The 19205-nt window shown below is 44.1% G+C and overlaps 3 protein-coding genes across 4 annotated transcripts in view; 1 reads left to right on the forward strand and 2 right to left on the reverse strand.

Annotated features, from left to right (window-relative positions):
• The window catches only part of SGF29 (SAGA complex associated factor 29), a 65921-nt gene that overhangs the window by 42404 nt on the left and 4312 nt on the right, over window positions 1-19205 (reverse strand). The window contains exons 6-9 of one of the 2 annotated variants that reach the window (XR_009275902.1): window positions 17314-17460; window positions 16150-16185; window positions 14943-15105; window positions 12654-13255 (exon numbers count right to left, since the gene is read on the reverse strand). Coding sequence is in view for 1 of the 2 variants with exons in the window: in XM_058823031.1 (XP_058679014.1) it covers window positions 13139-13255; window positions 14943-15105; window positions 16150-16185; window positions 17314-17460 (463 nt within the window). In the remaining variant the exon portion in view is untranslated. Of the gene's footprint in view, window positions 1-12143; window positions 13256-14942; window positions 15106-16149; window positions 16186-17313; window positions 17461-19205 lie in introns of those variants that run through there. The other variant, XM_058823031.1, reaches the window with a different exon arrangement.
• BOLA2B (bolA family member 2B) lies at window positions 908-4053 on the reverse strand. Its single transcript, XM_058823033.1, has 3 exons — window positions 3716-4053; window positions 2588-2682; window positions 908-1197 (listed from the first exon to the last, which is right to left on the reverse strand). Exons 1-3 carry the CDS (start codon window positions 3854-3856, stop codon window positions 1092-1094), a joined length of 342 nt encoding a protein of 113 aa, XP_058679016.1. The 5' UTR covers window positions 3857-4053; the 3' UTR covers window positions 908-1091.
• On the forward strand, window positions 5175-12312 carry SLX1A (SLX1 homolog A, structure-specific endonuclease subunit). Its single transcript, XM_058823032.1, has 5 exons — window positions 5175-5353; window positions 7828-7879; window positions 9336-9638; window positions 10331-10461; window positions 12125-12312. The coding sequence occupies exons 1-5, from the start codon at window positions 5187-5189 to the stop codon at window positions 12240-12242; spliced, it is 771 nt and encodes a 256-aa protein (XP_058679015.1). The 5' UTR covers window positions 5175-5186; the 3' UTR covers window positions 12243-12312.

Here is a 19205-nt window from a genome sequence, read left to right on the forward strand (position 1 = left end):
GGGAGCCCACACTGGGAGCACTGGGAGCCCAAACTGGGAGCACTGGGAGCTCAGACTGGGAGCACTGGGAGCCCAAACTGGGAGCACTGGGAGCTCAAACTGGGAGCCCAAACTGGGAGCACTGGGAGCTCAAACTGGGAGCACTGGGAGCTCAGACTGGGAGCACTGGGAGCCCAAACTGGGAGCACTGGGAGCCCAAACTGGGAGCACTGGGAGCTCAAACTGGGAGCACTGGGAGCTCAAACTGGGAGCCCAAACTGGGAGCACTGGGAGCCCAAACTGGGACTTAACTTCCGCCTCGGTACCCACAAAGCACTGCGAGGACATAAGAACTTCCTGGTTTTAGAGGAAGTGCCTCGGTACCCACAATGCATTGCGGAAACACGGAGTTGCTTCCGCCTCGTTACCCACAATGCACCGCGAGAGAAAAGAAACCGTCGGGGTTTAAATGGGCGCCCCCCTAAATGACCCCTAATTTATGCAAATTTATGCAAATCAACACTATCCAAAAGCCGTCCTCATCCAAGGGTGTCAGCACAATATACAAATGAGTAATTTTTGTTCCCGATAAGCAAATTTATGCAAATAAACTCTATGGCAAAGCTTCTTTCAACCCAGAGATGACATCACCACTATATGCAAGTGAGAAATGCTTATTGCCGCCATGCAAATTTATGCAAATCAACCCAAACCCCAAACCCACCCTCGTCTAAAGACAATATAACCACAATATGCAAATGATGAATATTAAATTTATGCAAATGAACCCAATATTAAAGGTACACATTACCAATAGACGGTGTCACCACTATATGCAAATGAGAGGTGTTTGTTGCCTTTATGCAAATTAATGAAAATGAACCCCTTCCCAAACCTGCCCTCACTCAAGGACGACATATACACTACATGCAAATGAGGAATGTTTATTGCCTTTATGCAAATTAATGCAAATGAGCGACAGCACCGCCCCCTCCCACCTCCATTTAAGGCCCTAAAGGTGGCGTGGCTTCAACCAATCAGAGCCAGGCTGTGATAATTTATGCAAATCCATGAAGATGAAGCTGAGATGGGGGAGAATTTGGTATGCAAATTTATGCTAATGAGCCGCGCTCCTCCTCCCACTGTTCCGGGGTCAGGGTTCGCTGCTCCAGGGCGTGGATGCGGCCGAGCTCCTCCTTCAGCGCCTCGTTAACGAGCCTGCACGGTAATTAGCCATTAATTAGCGCCATTATTTAGTTAATAAACCCTTCATTACCACCCCCATTAATTGTCTTCGCTTTATTCATTAATTAATCCATTAATTATTGAATCCGTCTACTAAAACCCCTCATTAACCCCCAATGATTAATTAAACAATCCATTAATTAATCCATCCACTAAAACCCCTCAATGGACCCCCCCACATAATTATTAATAACCCAATAATTAACTAACCCACCTATTAAAATCCCACATTAACCGTGTCATGTAATTAATTAATCCCTTAATTAAAACACCTCTTATGCCCCTAACACCCTTGAAGCCCCGCCCCTTTTGCGTATTAACTTTAAACCCCGCCCACCTACTCAAGCCCCCACCCCTTCCCCATAAATCCCAATTTAGGCCCCACCCCTTCCCCATTTCAACCCATTTAAGCCCCGCCCATTCAATATTTTAACTCCATTTAAGCCCCGCCCCTTTTTATTAAAACCCATTAAGCCACACCCATCTCCTATTTTAACCCTCTAAAGCCCCACCCACTTCACAATAAATCAAACCAAGCCCCGCCCATTTAAAAAAAAATCCCATTTAAGCCCCGCCCATTCAATATTTTCACTCCAATTAAGCCCCGCCCCTTTTTATTAAAACCCATTAAGCCACACCCCTGTCCTCTTTAAACCCTCTAAAGCCCCACCCACTTCACAATAAATCAAACCAAGCCCCGCCCATTTAAAAAAAAATCCCATTTAAGCCCCGCCCATTTCCCCCTTTCAATGCCACTAAAGCCACGCCCCTTCCCAATCTCATTCCCATTTAAGCCCCACCCCTTCCCCATTCGTACTGTACAAAGCCCCGCCCCTTTCCCAGTAAAACCCCATTAAAGCCCCGCCCCTTTCCCATTGAAACCCCATATAAGCCCCGCCCCTTTCCCAGTAAAACCCCATTAAAGCCCCGCCCCTTTCGTATTAAAACCCCATTTAAGCCCCGCCCCTTTCCCAGTAAAACCCCATTTAAGCCCCGCCCCTTTCCTATTAAAACTCCATTTATGCCCCGCCCCTTTCCCATTGAAACCCCAAATTAAGCCCCGCCCCTTTCCTATTAAAACCCCAAATTGAGCCCCGCCCCTTTCCAATTGGAACCCCATTTAAGCCCCGCCCCTTTCCCAATGAAACCCCAAATTAAGCCCCGCCCCTTTCCTTACTTTAACCATCTTTGGCCCCGCCCCTTTCCCAACTGAAGCTCCGCCCCTTCCCCCTTCCCACCCAATTTCAGCCCCGCCCATTTCCTATTAAAACCCACACAAGCCCCGCCCATTTCCCCCCATACAACCCCCTCAATCCAAGCCCCGCCCCCTTTAGGCCCCGCCCCCTTTAGGCCCCGCCCCCACCGGTGCCTCTGGAGCGTTTTGAGGCCGCGGAAAATTCCGGAAACGACGAAAACGCGGAAGCTGCCCTGGCACAGCTGGGGGGAGTCCTGCACCTCCTGCAATTAGCGCTAATTAACGTTAATTAGCGCTCGCTAACCCCGCGCCCAACCCCCACAAATAACAATTAATAATGATTAATTTATAATTATTATTTAAACAATGTTGTGTGGTTATTATCAGTAGTTATTTGGTAATTACCTCACAATAAATGCTAATCATTCGTTTGTAAAAATCAATTAATTAGTATTAATTACCCCCATTAGCCTCTCTTATTAATAAGTCCTTTAATTAATAAATATAATTAACACCCCCAACCGCTTATTATTACCAATTATGTGCTAATTAATATTAATTCAGGGCTAAGCAGCAGTTATTAGGAACTCATTACCATAATTTTGGAAGTAATTAACAATCATTAACACCAATTAGACTTCTATTACAACTGCAATCTAATTCCCAATAAATAATGCAATTACTTAGAAATAATTAACACTAATTAACACCAAGTAAAAACAAATTGATTTCTGTCAAACACTTATTAATAGCCATTAATTTATAATTACAACTAAGAACCCGCTAATTAAAGGGTTATGATTTTCGCACTTTAATTACTAATTAACAAGCCTTAATTACTAATTAGCCCCCACCAGCCTCTAAAGAACAATCCCAAACTACTAATTAACAGCCGATAATGGATAATTAGCTACCATTACTTACTAACTAGCAGCGAATAGGCGTTAATTAGGAGGTAATTAGGCACTAATTAAATCACGTATGGGGTTAATAAAACCTTAATTAGCATTGACTCATTAAGCCTAATTAAGCACTGACCATAATAAGTGCTGTTAACTAAGCCCCTAGTAAGCCCTTCCATCTCTTAATTAACACCTCTCATCACTAATTAACCCCTCCCAGTCCTTATTAATACCCTAATTAGCCTAATTAACTCTATATAACCCCTCCCCCGCCGAATTACCGACCCCCAACCGCTCATTAACCGCCATTCCGGCTAATTGCCCCCATCCCAGCCTAATGAACCTGCTTCCAGCGGCAATTAACGCTTAATCAATTAATTAACGAATTAATTACCACGTGCTCGGCCTGGAGCCGCTCCTGGAGCCGCAGCCGCAGCTCCTCGGCTGTGGGAGGCTCCATTTCCGCTTCCGGCTGCGTCACTTCCGCTCTGCGCGATGTGTTGTGGGTACCGAGGCGGTAACAGAAGAAATGCATTGTGGGTAACGAGGCACGGGGGGGTGAAGGTTTCGCAAAGGATTGTGGGTAACGAGGCGGAAGTAAAACGCTGCCATTACATGAGGGACCAGTCACTAAAGACACCAGTGACACCAGTATGGGACCAGTAAGGGAGAAGTGACATCACTGAACGCACCAGTGACACCAGTAAGGACCGGAACGTGCCCCAGTCCCTCACGGTCGAAGGGATCGCGGCGCATTGTGGGTACCGAGGCAAAACCGCTGGCGTTTTACCGAGGTAAAAAACAACCCAGAAATTCGCTGTGCGAGTCGCAAAGCGTTGTGGGTAACGAGGCAAAACCGGCCGCCATTTTTACCGAGGCAAAAATACGCCGAAAGTTCGCCTGTGGAACTGCAATGCATTGTGGGTACCGAGGCAAAACCGCCGCCATTTTTACCGAGGCAAAAATACCTGGAGCTTCTGTAAAGGTCGCAATGCATTGTGGGTACCGAGGCAAAAAATTTCTCTTTACCGTGGCAGAACTTGTTCCGTTTAACCGGAAGTATGCGTGGTGCATTGTGGGTACCGGGGCACAAAGCCTCCCCTTACCGAGGCGGAAGTGATTACATTTAAACCGAAGTGGCCGCGGTGCGTTGTGGGTAACGAGGCAATAATCCTCCCCTTACCGAGGCAGAAGTAGTACCCTTCAATCGAAAGATTCCCCGGTGCATTGTGGGTACCGAAGCACAAATCCTCCCCTTACCGAGGCGGAAAAAGTACCCCTCAATCGAAAGATTCCCCGGTGCATTGTGGGTACCGAGGCACAAATCCTCCCTGTTACCGAGGCAAAAGCGTTTCCGTTAAACCACAAGTGGCCGCGGTGCATTGTGGGTAACGAGGCACAAATCCCCCCCCCATAGCGAGGCAGAAGTAGTACCCTTCAATCGAAAGATTCCCCGGTGCATTGTGGGTACCGAGGCACAAATCCTCCCCTTACCGAGGCGGAAGTAGTACCCTTCCGCCGACAGAATCCGCAATGCATTGTGGGTACCGAGGCACAAATCCTCCCTGTTACCGAGGCAAAAGCGTTTCCCTTAAACCACAAGTGGCCGCGGTGCATTGTGGGTACCGAGGCACAAATCCCCCCCCATAGCGAGGCGGAAGTGCTTTGCGTCTCACCGGAAGCGGCCGCGGTGCATTGTGGGTACCGAGGCACAAATCCTCCCTGTTACCGAGGCAAAAGCGTTTCCCTTAAACCACAAGTGGCCGCGGTGCATTGTGGGTACCGAGGCACAAATATCCCCCCATAGCGAGGCGGAAGTGCTTTGCGTCTCACCGGAAGCGGCCGCGGGGCGCTGTGGGCCGGCGATGGCGGCCATGAGGGCGGTGTATCTGCTCCGCTCCGCCGCTCCCCGCGGCCGCTGCCGGGGCCGAACCTACGTCGGGTTCACGGTGGATCCGCGGCGCCGCCTCCGGCAGCACAACGGCGGCCGGAGCCGAGGGGGAGCGCGGAGGACCAGCGGGAGAGGGCCCTGGTGGGGGAACCTGAGGGGGTTTGGGGGGTTTGAGGGGGATTTGGGGGGGGTGGGAGGGGTTAAAATGGGATTTAAATGGGGATTTGGGGGGTTATAGGGGATTTAAAGGGGATTTTAGGGGGTTAAAGGGGGATTTGGGGGGTTATAGGGGATTTAAAGGGGATTTTAGGGGGTTAATGGGGATTTGGGGGGGTTAAATGGGGAATTTGGGGGGTTAAAGGGGGATTTAAATGGGATTTAAGGGGGTTAATGAGGGATTTGGGGGGGGTTAAATGGGGATTTGGTGGGGTTAAATGGGGATTTGGGGGGTTAAATGGGGATTTAAATGGGGATTTGGGGGGGTTAAAGGGGGTTTTAGGGGGGTTAAATGGGATTTAAATGGGATTTTAGGGGGTTAATGGGGGATTTGGGAGGGTTAAAGGGGAATTTGGGGGAGTTAAATGGGATTTAAATGGGGATTTGGGGGGGTTCAATGGTATTTTAGGGGATTAATGGGGGATTTGGGAGGGTTAAATGGGATTTAAATGGGATTTTAGGGGGTTAAAGGGGGATTTGGGGGGGTTAAATGGGATTTAAAGGGGATTTTAGGGGGTTAATGGGGGATTTGGGGGGGTTAAATGGGGATTTGGGGGTGTTAAATGGGGAATTTGAGGGGTTAATGGGGATTTGGGGGGGTTAAATGGGATTTAAAGGGGATTTTAGGGGGTTAACGGGGGATTTGGGGTGGTTAAATGGGATTAAAAGGGGATTTAAATGGAATTTAGGGGGTTAAATGGGGATTGGTTAAAGTGGATTTAAATGGGGATTTGGGGGGGTTAATGAGGGATTTGGGGGGGTTAAATGGGGAATTTGGGGGGTTAAATGGGATTTAAATGGGGATTTCAGGGGGTTAATGGGGAATTTGGGAGGGTTAAAGGGGATTTAAATGGGGATTTAAATGGAATTTAGGGGGTTAATGGGGGATTTGGGAGGGTTAAATGGGGATTTGGGGGAGTTAAATGGGATTTAAAGGGGATTTGAGGGGGTTAAATGAGAATTTGGGGGGGTTAAATGGGATTTAAATGGAATTTAGGGGGTTAATGGGGGATTTGGGGAGGTTAAAGGGGGTTTTAGGGGGGTTAAATGGGGATTTAAAGGGGATTTGAGTGGGTTAAATGGGGATTTGGGGGGGTTAAATGGGATTTAAATGGGATTTTAGGGGGTTAATGGGGGATTTGGGAGGGTTAAAGGGGAATTGGGGGGAGTTAAATGGGATTTAAATGGGGATTTGGGGGGGTTCAATGGTATTTTAGGGGATTAATGGGGGATTTGGGAGGGTTAAATGGGATTTAAATGGGATTTAAATTGGATTTAAATGGGATTTTAGGGGGTTAAAGGGGGATTTGGGGGGGTTAAATGGGATTTAAAGGGGATTTGAGGGGGTTAATGGGGATTTGGGAGGGTTAAATGGGGGATTTGGGGGGGTTAAATGGGATTTAAATGGGATTTGAGGGGGTTAATGAGGGATTTGGGGGTGTTAAATGGGATTTAAATGGAATTTATGGGGTTAAATGGGGATTTAGGGGGGTTAAATGGGATTAAAAGGAGATTTAAATGGAATTTATGGGGTTTAATGGGGATTTGGGGGGGTTAAATGGGATTTAATGGTGATTTCAAATGGGATTTAAGGGGGATTTGGGGGTTAAATGTGGGTTAAAAATTGGATTTCGGGGGGTTTAATGGGATTAAAAGGGGATTTTGGAGGGGTTTGAGGAGGATTTAGGGGGTTAAATGGGGGTTAAATGGGGTTTAAAGGGGATTTGGGGGGGTTTTTAAATGGGAAAAAAGTGGGGATTTAAAGGGGTTTTGGGGGTTAAATGGGATTAAAATGGGATTTAAAATGGATTTAAAGGGGATTTAAAGGGGATTTTGGGGTTTAATGGGATTAAAAGAGGGTTTAAATGGGATTTAAATGGGATTTTAGGGGGTTAAATGGGGATTTGGGGATTAAATGGGATTAAAAGGGAGTTATAGACGGTTTAAAGGATATTTAAAGGGGATTTAAAATGGGATTTAAGGGGGATTTTGGGGTTTAATGGGATTTAAAGGGGATTTAGGGGAGTTAAATGGGATTGGAGGGGATTAAAAATGAGATTTATGGGGTTTAAGGGGGATTTAAAGGGGATTTAATGGGGTTTAAGTGGGATTTTAGGGATTTATTGGGATTAAAATCGGGGTTTTGGGGATTTAAAGTGGATTTTGAGGGGTTTAAAGGGATTTTAAAGGATTTGAGGGGATTTGGGATGTTTAAAGGGGCCTAAAAAGGGATTTTTGAAGGGGAGTTTGAAGGGGTTTTGGTGGGTTTAAGGGCGATTTCAAGAATCCCTAATTAAATTGAAATAATCCAAATAATTTGCAAAATTAATTTTTAAATTTGTTTTCGATTTTCGACGAATTTTGAGACATTTAAACCAATTTTTTCCCCCAACCAAAAGGGAAATGGAACTTTTCGTCCACGGCTTCCCCTCCGACGTCGCCGCCCTCAGGGTGAGCCACGCCCCCTTTTAAGCCCCGCCCACCTCATTAAATATCCACGCCCCTCCCATTTTCACTTAAGCCCCGCCTACCTCATTAAATATACAGATCCTTCCATTTAAGCCCCTCCCACTTTTGAATTCGCATGTTTAAGCACTGCCCACGTCATTAAATATTCAAACCCCTCCCCCTTTTCATTTAAGCCCCTCCCACTCTTGCATTTGCATGAGTAAGCACCACCCACCTCATTAAATATTCAAACCCCTCCCCTTTTCATTTAAGCCCCTCCCACCCGTGCATTCGCATGTTTAAGCACCGCCCACATAATTAAATATTCAAACTCCTCCCCATTTTCATTTAAGCCCCTCCCACTTCGCATTTGCATGTTTAAGCACCGCCCACATCATTAAATATTCAAACCCCTCCCCCCTTTCATTTAAGCCCCTCCCACTCTTGAACTAGCATGTTTAAGCACCGCCCACCTCATTAGATATTCAAACCCCCCCTTTTCATTTAAGCCCCTCCCACTCTAGAATTTGCATGTTTAAGCACCGCCCACCTCATTAAATATTCAAACCCCTCCCCTTTTCATTTAAGCCCCTCCCAGTCTAGAATTTGCATGTTTAAGCACCTCCCACCTCATTAAATATTCAAACTCCTCCCCTTTCTCTTTAAGCCCCACCCACTTTCTAATCCCCCATCCATTTAAGCTCCACCCACCTCATATTAATTAATTCCCTTCTCATTTAATTTAATTTAATTTAATAATCAGTTGTTGAATGGTGATTAGCAAATATCAAACGCTAATTAATCAATAATTGAAAACACTTAATTAGCATTAACTACATTAATTACTAATTACATGAGCATTAATTAATTAAACCTAACCTATTATCGTCTATTTATAATACATCCCTTTAATTAATAAATGTAATTAGCACTCTTAATCACTAACAGCTCTTAGTTTAAAATTGACACATATTACGTGCTAATTAGTGATTATTAGCGACTAATTAGCACCGTTTTGGCAATAATAACACTAATTAACATCCATTAGACTTGTATAATACTTATAATTGAATAACTAATATATAATATCATTAATTAGAAAAATAATCAATAATCCAGCTGCTAATTAACACTTGTTAATTAACATTTATTAATTGTTAATTGAAGCCCTTTAAGTGCTGATTAGAGGCTGCTAATGACTAATTACACCAAGTCATCACTAATTAGCACCTATTAGCCCTTTATTATAATTATAAATCAAATAATAATTAAAATTAATAGCTATATTTAGCACTCCTAACCTCTAATTAACACCAATTAATTAAGTTTCCCTTTAATTTAAGCCCCTCCCACCTTTTAAACCACACCCATTTAAGCCCTGCCCACCTCATTAATTCCAATGAAACTCCTCCCCCTTGTATTCAAATCCAATTTCCCTAAGCCCCGCCCCTTTTTCCAGTTCGAGTGGGCGTGGCAACATCCAAACTCCTCCCGCCGCCTCTTGGCCCCGCCCACTCGCCGCCCACGGGAGCAGCCAATCAGCTTCGCCCTCCGCCTCTTGCCCCGCCTCCTTTTGGCCCCGCCGTGGTCCCGCCTCCCATTGAGGATCCGCTGGCTCCGCCCACCTCGCCCCGCCCTGGAGTTGGCTCCGCCCCCTCACGTGGTGGAGGAGGAAGGGGCGGGGCTGCCGCGCCTTAAGAGGAAAAAGGGGCGGAGCCAAGAGGTGGTGGAGGAGAATTGGGGGTGTGGCTTGTGTGGGGAGGTAAGGGGAGGGGCTTAAGGGGGTGGGACTAAAAGTGGGCGTGGTTTAAAGAGGGTGGGACTTCAATGGGAGGAGTTTATTAAAGTGGGGCTAAAAGGGGAGGAGCTTCAGATGGTTTAATTTTGTGGGCAGGGCTTACGATGGGTGTGGCATAAAAGGGGGAGGAGTTTAGAGTGTGTTAATGAGGTGGGTGGGGCTTAAAGGGGTGTGGCTTAAATTGAGGAATTTAAAGAGGGCGGAGCATAAACAAATTTTTAAAAGCGGGAGGGGCGTAAGGTGGGTGTGGCCTAATAGGAAGGGCTTAAAGTGGGCAAAGCTTAAAATGGGTGGAGCTTAACTGGGCATAAGATAAAGTGGGAGGAGCCCAAAGTTTGATATAGTAAAAGAGGATGAGCATAAAGGGAAGGGTGAAAAAGGGGTGGGGCTTCAATTATTTAAATTTCATGCATGGCATAAAAGGGGTGTGGCTTTCAGACGCATACAAATTTAAACATGGGGAATTTTTGGTTTTAAACATGTAAATTTATGCAAATTTTAATTTGTGAGCATGGCCTGAGAACTTGTGGGCAGAGCTCCAAAAATCCTTAATTAATACGTGTGCTTTTAAAGCAATTAAACCTTTAAAAATTTATGCAAATTTTTGCTGTTTGACCAGGAATTTGAGAGTTTTGATGTTTCTACGCCCCTTTTAGGTACAGGCCACGCCCCTTTTGCGCTGTCCCCGCCCCCTGTGCAAGATGGCCGCCCATCCCTTGTGCCTGGCCCGGCTCTTCCTGGCCCCGGAGCCGCTGCAGCTGCTGCCAGTGGGAGGTGCCTGTCCCAGGTAAAAAAAAAGGGGGCGTGGCTTGGGCTTGGGGGCGGGGCTTAATGTTTACAGCCTATTACCTTAGAAGGAAAGGATTCAATATGGCTGTTAAGGGGCGGAGTTTGGTTTTTAGGGGTTTTTACCTCATGAGGGATGATTACAAGATGGCTGCCAGTGGGTGGGGCTTGTTCTAAACACTTTTTTCCTTATAAGGTTCCAAGATGGCGGCCAGTGGGCGGGGCTTGTTATTAAAACTTTTTTTCATCGTAAGGAAATTATTCCAGATGGCTGCCAGGGGGCGGGGCTTGTTTCTAAGGGAATTAATTTTGTTTTTTTATAAGGAAAGGCTCCAAGATGGCTGCCAGTGGGCGGGGCTTGTTTCTAAGGAAGTTATTCCTTATAAGGAGAGGATGCAAAATGGCTGCCAGGGAGCATGGCTTCTTCTTAGGAGTTCTTTTTCCATATAAGGCTCAAAAATGGCTGTCAGAGGGAGGAGCTTGTTACTAATGGGCGGGGCTTGTTGCTAAGGGCACTTTACCTTATAAGAAAAGGCTCTGAATGATTGTTAGGGGGCGGGGCTTGTATATAAGGGGTGGGGCTTGTTTATAAATCTGCTTTGTCTTATAAGGAAAGGCTCCAAAATGGCTGCCAGTGGGCGGGGCTTGTTGCTACAGAGCTCTTGGGGTCGGAGCCTGTTGCTTAGGAAGAATTTTCCTTATAAGGAAAAGCTATATGTGGTTGCTAAGGGGCGGAGCCTGTTGCTATGGGAGCATTTTCCTTATAGGGAAATGGTCTGAGTGGTTGCTAAGGGGCGGGGCTTGTTGCTATGGGAGATTTCCCTTATAAGGAAAGGTTCCAAAATGGCTGTCAGGGGAGGAGCCTGTTACTAATGGGCGGGGCTTGTTGCTAAAGGCACTTTACCTTATAAGAAAAGGCTCTGAATGATTGTTAGGGGGCGTGGCTTGTATATAAGGGGCGGGGCTTGTTTATAAATCTCCTTTTCCTTATAAGGGAAGGCTCCAAAATGGCTGCCAGGGGGTGGGGCCTGTTGTTAGGAAACTAAGGGGTGGAGCCTGTTTCTAGGGGAGCATTTTCCTTATAAGGAAATGGTTTAAGTGGTTGCTAAGGGGCGCGGCTTGTTGCTAAGAGAGATTTTGCTTATAGTGAAAACTCCCAAAATGGCTGCTAGGGGGCGGGGCTTGTTGCTATGAAGCTCCTGGGGGAGGAGCTTGTTGCTAGGGGAACATTTTCCTTATAAGATAAGCTTTAAAGTAGTTGCTAAGGGGCGGGGCTTGTTGCTATGGGAGCATTTTCCTTATAGGGAAATGGTTTGGTTGCTAAGGGGTGGGGCTTGTTGCTATGGGAGCATTTTCCTTATAGGGAAATGTTTTGAGTGGTTGCTAAGGGGCGGGGCTTGTTGCTATGGGAGCATTTTCCTTATAGGGAATTGGTTTGAGTGGTTGCTAAGGGGCGGGGCTTGTTGCTATGGGAGCATTTTCCTTATAGGGAAATGTTTTGAGTGGTTGCTAAGGGGCGGGGCTTGTTGCTATGGGAGCATTTTCCTTATAGGGAAATGGTTTGAGTGGTTGCTAAGGGGCGGGGTTTGTTGCTAGGGAAGGATTTCCTTATAAGGAAATTTTATATGGGCGGGGCTTGTTCCTCACTCTGATCCCACCCCCAGGTGCCACACCCACCTCCTATGGGGAGATCTGATTCGTCGCTGCCGGGGAGAGGCGGAGCCTGAAGAGGAATGGGCAGAGCCTGATGATGTCATCATCCCAAGCTCTGCCCCTACATGATGTCATGCCCACAATGAATTCTGTACCATTTGTAATTTATTTATTTGTAATAAAATTTTTAATAATAAAATTTAATAGTTTGTAATTATTTACAGGGGTGTGGCTTTGTTAGGCCACACCCCTATGTCATTTCCCCTTTTCCCTTTGGGCCGCCATTTTGAGAGATGAAATTCCCATTTTTTACCCACTTTATAATCTTTTTTTCCAATTTTTTCCCCAATTTCATTTTCTGGGGTCCTTCCATCCCTCACAAAATTTTTCAGTATTTTTTCCCAAATTTTGGGAATTTTATTTTCGTTTTGATAAGAAAAACCCCACTTTTTCCCCCCAAACCTCCAAATTAATGCCCTAAAAAACCCAAATTATCCCCAGAACTAATTTAAATTTCCACCCAAAATTTCCCGTTTTTACCTAAAAGCTCCAAATTTTTCCCTTGAAAAATGCTAAGTTTTCACCAAAAAAATCCTTACTAATTCTCAAAATCCCAAATTCTCCATTAAAAAATCCCATTTTTTACCCACAGAAGTCCCAATTTTCCCCCAAAAAAACCCCAATTTTCCCTCATAAAAGATCTAGTTTTTATCCCATAAAAACCCCAACTTTTCCTCCATGAAAACCCCATTTTTCCTAAAAAACAATCCTTATTTTTACCCCAAAGAATCCCAAATTTTCCCCCCTAAAATTTCCCATTTCTTACCCTTAAAAATCCCAACTTTCTGCCAAAAAAATTCCATTTTCCCTTAGTTAAAAAAATCTAATTGTTTTCCATTTCTCCCCCATTAAATCCCATTTTTACCCCCCAGAAATCCCATTCCCTACCCCTCCCCCAATTCCAAGCCACTCTTCCCAAATTTTGGGTCATTTTTCCTGATTTTTGGCGCATTTTACCCAAAATTTCACTTTTTTTTGGTCTCCTTGCAGGCCACCACGTAGCGCTGGGCCACGTTCAGGGGCGGGGAGTAACCGTCGGCGTACGAGGTGTCCTCGAAAAGCACCGAATAATCGTCCTGGGGCTGCGAAATTTGGGGCAAAATTTGAAATTTTTAGTAAAAATTACAAATTAGAAAGAAGCCACGCCCCCAAATTACCCCCTTATATGGTAACAGGCTAATAGCAACAAGCCACGCCCCTTAGCAACCCCCTTACAACCAACCAACCCCCCTTATATGGTAATGGAGTTCCTTAGCAACAAGCCACACCCCCTAACAACCACCTATATATGGCAATGGCTCTCCTTAGCAACAAGCCACGCCCCTTAGCAACCCCCTTATAAGGTAACGCTGCCTTACCAACCCCCCTTATATGGTAATGGAGTTCCTTAGCAACAAGCCACGCCCCTTAGCAACCCCTCATAAAGCACTGCCTCCACATTTCCCTTATATGGCAATACCTCCCTAGCAACAAGCCACGCCCTTAGCAACAGCCTTATATGGCAACACTGCCCTAGCAACAAGCCACACCCCTTAGTAACCCCTCAAAAGGCACAACCTCACTATTGCCTTATATGGCAATATCACCCTAGCAACAAACCCCACCCCTTAGCAACCCCTCATAAAGCACTACCTCCACATTTCCCTTATATAGCAACACCACCCGAGCAACAAGCCCCGCCCCTTAGCAACCTCTCTGCCATTACCTTATATGGTATTAACTCCTTAGCAACAAGCCCCGCCCCTTACCAACCCCGCTCCCTCAGCACCCCACAGGCAGCCATTTTGGTTTTGAACCAAAAATCTTCATTTTTGAGGGGATTTTTGGGGCGATTTTGGCCGATTTTGGGTGGGACTCATGCGCTGGGGCAGGGCGTGGATGAGGGCAACATAGAGAGCAATGGCTCTCCTTAGCAACAAGCCACGCCTCCTAACAACCACCTAATATGGCAATGGCTCTCCTTAGAAACAAGCCACACCCCTTAGCAACCCCTCATGAAAGAAGGCTTTGGCATTTTCCTTATATGGCAATACCTGCTTAGCAACAAGCCACGCCCCTTAGCAACCCCCTAAATACTCACTAGCCACAAGCCCTGCCCATTAGCAATGCCCTTATCTGGTAATACCTCCGTAGCAACAAGCCACACCCCTTAGCAACCCCTCATAAAACAAGGCTTTGACATTTTCCTTATATGGTATACCTCCCTAGCAACAAGCCACGCCCCTTAGCAACCCCTCATAAAACAAGGCTTTGGCATTTTCCTTATATGAAAACGCCACCCTAGCAACAAGCCCAGCCCCTTAGCAACCCCTCATAAAGCTCTACCTCCACATTTCCCTTATATGGTAATACCTCCCTAGCAACAAGCCACGCCCTTAGCAACAGCCTTATATGGCAACACTGCCCTAGCAACAAGCCACACCCCTTAGTAACCCCTCAAAAGGCACAACCTCACTATTGCCTTATATGGCAATATCACCCTAGCAACAAACCCCGCCCCTTAGCAACCCCTCATAAAGCACTACCTCCACATTTCCCTTATATAGCAACACCACCCTAGCAACAAGCCCCGCCCCTTAGCAACCCCTCAACCATTACCTTATATGGCAACACCTCCCTAGCAACAAGCCCCGCCCCTTAGCAACCCAGCTCCCTCAGCGCCCCCTAGGCGGCCATTTTGATTTTGATTTATTTTGATTTTTTTCCCAAAAATCTTCATTTTTGAGGGGATTTTTGGGGCGATTTTGGCCGATTTTGGGCGGGACTCACGCGCTGGGGCGGGGCGTGGATCAGGGCCCGGTAGAAGCAGGTGGTTTGGGGGTACAGGGCCAGCACCAGCTGGTCCTTGTGGAACAGAGCCTCGGGATCCGTCTCGGGGTTGGTTTTCCATTGGGGCAGGGGGATGATGCGGCGGCGGCTCAGGGTGTGGCGCCTGAAATTTGGGGGGAAAAACGTGAAAATTTGGGGAGAAAATGAGATTTTATATTGGGAGAAAATTTGGGATTTTTAGGGGAAAATTTGGGATTTTTATGAGGGAAAAAAGGGAAAAATTGGGATTTTTATGGGGGAAAAATGGGATTTTTATGGGGTAAAAATGGCGGTTTTTGGGGGGTAAAAATGGGGTTTTTTGGGGGAAAAATTTGGATTTTTATGGGGAAAAAATTTGGATTTCTATGAACAAAAATTGGGGTTTTATAGGGGAAAACTGGGGACAATTTGGGATTTTTATGGGCAAAAATTGGGGTTTTAGGGGGGAAATTTGGGATTTTTAGGGGAAAATTTGGGATTTTTATGGGGAAAATTTGGGATTTTTTGGGGAAAAATTGGGATTTTAAGGGAGATAAATTGGGATTTTTATTGGGAAAAAATAGAAATATTATGGAGAAAAACGTGGTTTTTATGGGAAAAATTGGGGAAAATTTGGGATTTTTATAGGGGGGGATTTGGCATTCTTATTGACAAAAAAAAGGATTTTTATTGGAGAAATGTTGGGATTTTTATGAGGGAAAATTTGGGATTTTTATGAGGGAAAAAAGGGGAAAAATTGGGATTTTTATGGGGTAAAAATGTTTTTTTTGGGGGGGAAAAATGGGATCTTTATGGGGTAAAAATGGGGTTTTTTGGGGGAAAAAATGGGATTTTTATGGGGAAAAAATTTGGATTTCTATGGACAAAAATTGGGGTTTTATAGGGGAAAACTGGGGACAATTTGGGATTTTTATGGGCAAAAAATGGGGTTTTAGGGGGGAAATTTGGGATTTTTATGAGGAAAAAATTTGGGTTTTTATGGGGGAAAAATTGAGATTTTTATGAAGAAAAACCAGGGGAGAAAATGGGATTTTTATGGGGGAAAATCTGGGATTTTTATGAGGAAAATAAAGAAAAAAATTGAGATTTTCTGGGCAATAACTGGGGATTTTTTTGGGGAATTTTTGGGGCATTTTGCAGAATTTTGAGGGATTTTTTTCTCACTCACTCTTTCCCCTCCTCATCGATGTCATCAACTTCATACCTGGGGAGAACCACAAAAATCCATCACTCCGAGGCAAAAATATCAATTTTTCAGCCCAAAAAAGCCAAATTTGACTCTAAAATTTCATTTTTTGGGGTGCAAAAAGGGGATTTTGACCCAATGAAGTCGATTTTTGGGGCAAATAAATCAGATTTTGACCCAAAAAATTGGATTTTTGAGTAGAAAATGTGGAATTTGGGGTGAAAAAAGGGAATTTTGGGACGAAAAAAGGGAACTCTGACCCAAAGAAGTCGATTTTGGGATGTAAAAAATGAATTTTGACCCCAAAAATCTGAATTTTGGGCCGAAAAAAGATAATTTTGACCGAAAAAAGTGTAATTACAGGGCAAAAAAAATCATTTTTGACCCAAAATATTTGATTTTTGGGGCAAATAAATCAGATTTTGACCCAAAAAAACTGAATTTTGGGCTGATAAAGGAGAATTTTGTTTCAAAAGAGGGAATTTCAACCACAAAAATTTGAATTTTGGGCCAAAACAATCAGATTTTGATGCCAAAAAAAAGTGAATTTCGGGTCAAAAAAGGAATTTCGACCCTAAAAATTTGAAATTTGGGCTGAAAAAAAGGTAATTTTGATCCAAAAAAATCAGATTTTGACCCAAAAAAGTCGGGTTTTGACCCAAAAAAGTCAGGTTTTGACCCAAAAAAGTCGATTTTTGGGGCAAATAAATCAGATTTTGACCCAAAAAAAGTGAATTTTGACCCCCAAAAAATGGATTTTTTGGTGGAGAAAGTGGATTTTGGGGTGAAAAAAGGGAATTTTGGGCTGATAAAGGTGAATTTTGTTTCAAAAAAAGGAATTTCAACCACAAAAATTTGAATTTTGGGCCAAAAAAATCAGATTTTGACCAAAAAAAGTCAGATTTTGACCCAAAAAAGTCAGGTTTTGACCCAAAAAAAGTCGATTTTTGGGGCTAATAAATCAGATTTTGACCCAAAAAAGTCAATTTTTGTGGCAAATAATCAGATTTTGACCCAAAAAAGTCAATTTTTGACCCAAAGAAGTCGATTTTCGGGGCAAAAAAAAACAGATTTTGACCCCAAAAAATGGATTTTTTGGTGGAGAAAGTGGATTTTGGGGTGAAAAAGGGGATTTTCGTGACTCACTTGTTGGCAGCGTGGCTGTAGCTCACCACCTCGGCCAGGATCCACTGCTCGTCGCCCTCCAGCGCCTTCACCCTGGCGGCCACTTTGTCCCCAGGCTTGGCCACGTAATCGCCCGCGGCCGGGACGGCCCCGCACAGGGGAGGGGGTCTGGGGGGAAAATCCTCGGTTTTTGTTCAAAATTCCAAAAAAATCCCCCCGAAAATTGCAGGAAATTCTGCCAAAATGTGGATTTTTTCATCCGGAAATTTCCCATAAAAATCCCCCAAAAATTCCCCAAAATTCCCATTAAAATTTCCCCAAATTTACCAAAATATTTCCCGCCAAATTCCTCCAAACTTCCCCATTAAAATTCCCTTCAAAAAGTCCCAAAAATTCCCTCCAAAAACCCTCAAATTCCCCATCAAATTTCCAAAAAAAATCCCCCCAAATTCTCATTAAAAATTCCCAAAAATTCCCTCAAGTTCCTCATAAAATTCCCATTAAAAATTCCCCAAATATTTCTAAAAAGTCCCCAAAATCCCCCATAAAAATTTCCCTCAAAATTCCCCATAAAAATTCCCCATTAAAATTCCCTTCAAAAAGTCCCAAAAATCCCCTCCAAAAACCCTCAAATTCCCCATCAAATTTCAAAAAAAATCCCCCCAAATTCTCATTAAAAATTCCCAAAAATTCCCTCAAGTTCCCCATAAAATTCCCATTAAAAATTCCCCAAATATTTCCAAAAAGTCCCCAAAATCCCCCATAAAAATTCCCCATTAAAATTCCCCATAAAAATTCCTTTCAAAAAGTCCCAAAAATCCCCTCCAAAAAGCCTCAAATTCCCCATCAAATTTCAAAAAAAATCCCCCCAAATTCTCATTAAAAATTCCCAAAAATTCCCTCAAGTTCCCCATAAAATTCCCATTCAAAATTCCCCAAATATTTCCAAAAAGTCCCCAAAATCCCCCATAAAAATTCCCCATTAAAATTCCTTTCAAAAAGTCCCAAAAATCCCCTCCAAAAACCCTCAAATTCCCCATCAAATTTCAAAAAAAATCCCCCCAAATTCTCATTAAAAACTCCCAAAAATTCCCTCAAGTTCCCCATAAAATTCCCATTAAAAATTCCCCAAATATTTCCAAAAAGTCTCAAAATCCCCATTAAAATTCCCTTCAAAAGTCCCAAAAATCCCCTCCAAAAACCCTCAAATTCCCCATCAAATTTCCAAAAAAATCCCCCCAAATTCTCATTAAAAATTCCCAAAAATTCCCTCAAGTTCCCCATAAAATTCCCATTCAAAATTCCCCAAATATTTCCAAAAAGTCCCCAAAATCCCCCATAAAAATTTCCCCCCAAAATTCCCCCATTAAAATTCCCTTCAAAAAGTCCCAAAAATTCCCTCCAAAAAGCCTCAAATTCTCCATCAAATTTCCAAAAAAATCCCCCCAAAATTCCCCCAAATTCTCATTAAAAATTCCCAAAAATTCCCATTAAAAATTCCCCAATATTTCTAAAAAGTCCCAAAAATTCCCCATAAAAATTCCCCAAATTTTCCCCACATTCCCTTCAAAAATACCCCAAAAATTCCCTCCAAGAATTCCCCAAAAATTCCCCCCAAAATTGCCTCCAATTCCCCATCAAATTTCCCCATTAAAAATTTCCCAGAATTCAATCAAATTCCCCCCCAAAATTACCCAAATTTTCCCATAGATTTCCCTCAAAATTCCTCAAAACTTCCCATTAAAATTCCCTTCAAAAAGTCCCAAAAATTCCCCCAAAAATTAAAAAAAAATCCAAATTTTTTCCCATTTTTCCTCATTTTCCCCCAAATTTCCCAACCCACAGCAGCACCATCCTCAGCACCCTCAAATCCCCTTTTATCCTCCCAAATCTCTGTTTTTCCTTAAAATTCT

Source organism: Ammospiza caudacuta, chromosome 37 (assembly GCF_027887145.1).
Source record: "Ammospiza caudacuta isolate bAmmCau1 chromosome 37, bAmmCau1.pri, whole genome shotgun sequence".
NCBI classification, from domain to species: Eukaryota; Metazoa; Chordata; class Aves; order Passeriformes; family Passerellidae; genus Ammospiza; species Ammospiza caudacuta.

What these genes read in the sequence shown, in the direction of transcription:
- BOLA2B (XM_058823033.1), bottom strand. Translation starts at nt 3,856, where the DNA reads ATGCATTTCTTCTGTTACCGCCTCGGTACCCACAACACATCGCGCAGA. An exon ending in GGCTCCAGGCCGAGCACGTG is followed by an intron (nt 2,683 to 3,715) that starts GTAATTAATTCG and finishes CGCTAATTGCAG; the next exon opens with GAGGTGCAGGACTCCCCCCA. An exon ending in AAAACGCTCCAGAGGCACCG is followed by an intron (nt 1,198 to 2,587) that starts GTGGGGGCGGGG and finishes ATTACCGTGCAG; the next exon opens with GCTCGTTAACGAGGCGCTGA.
- SLX1A (XM_058823032.1), top strand. Translation starts at nt 5,187, where the DNA reads ATGGCGGCCATGAGGGCGGTGTATCTGCTCCGCTCCGCCGCTCCCCGC. An exon ending in ACCAGCGGGAGAGGGCCCTG is followed by an intron (nt 5,354 to 7,827) that starts GTGGGGGAACCT and finishes CCCAACCAAAAG; the next exon opens with GGAAATGGAACTTTTCGTCC. An exon ending in GGTGTGGCTTGTGTGGGGAG is followed by an intron (nt 9,639 to 10,330) that starts GTAAGGGGAGGG and finishes CGCCCCTTTTAG; the next exon opens with GTACAGGCCACGCCCCTTTT.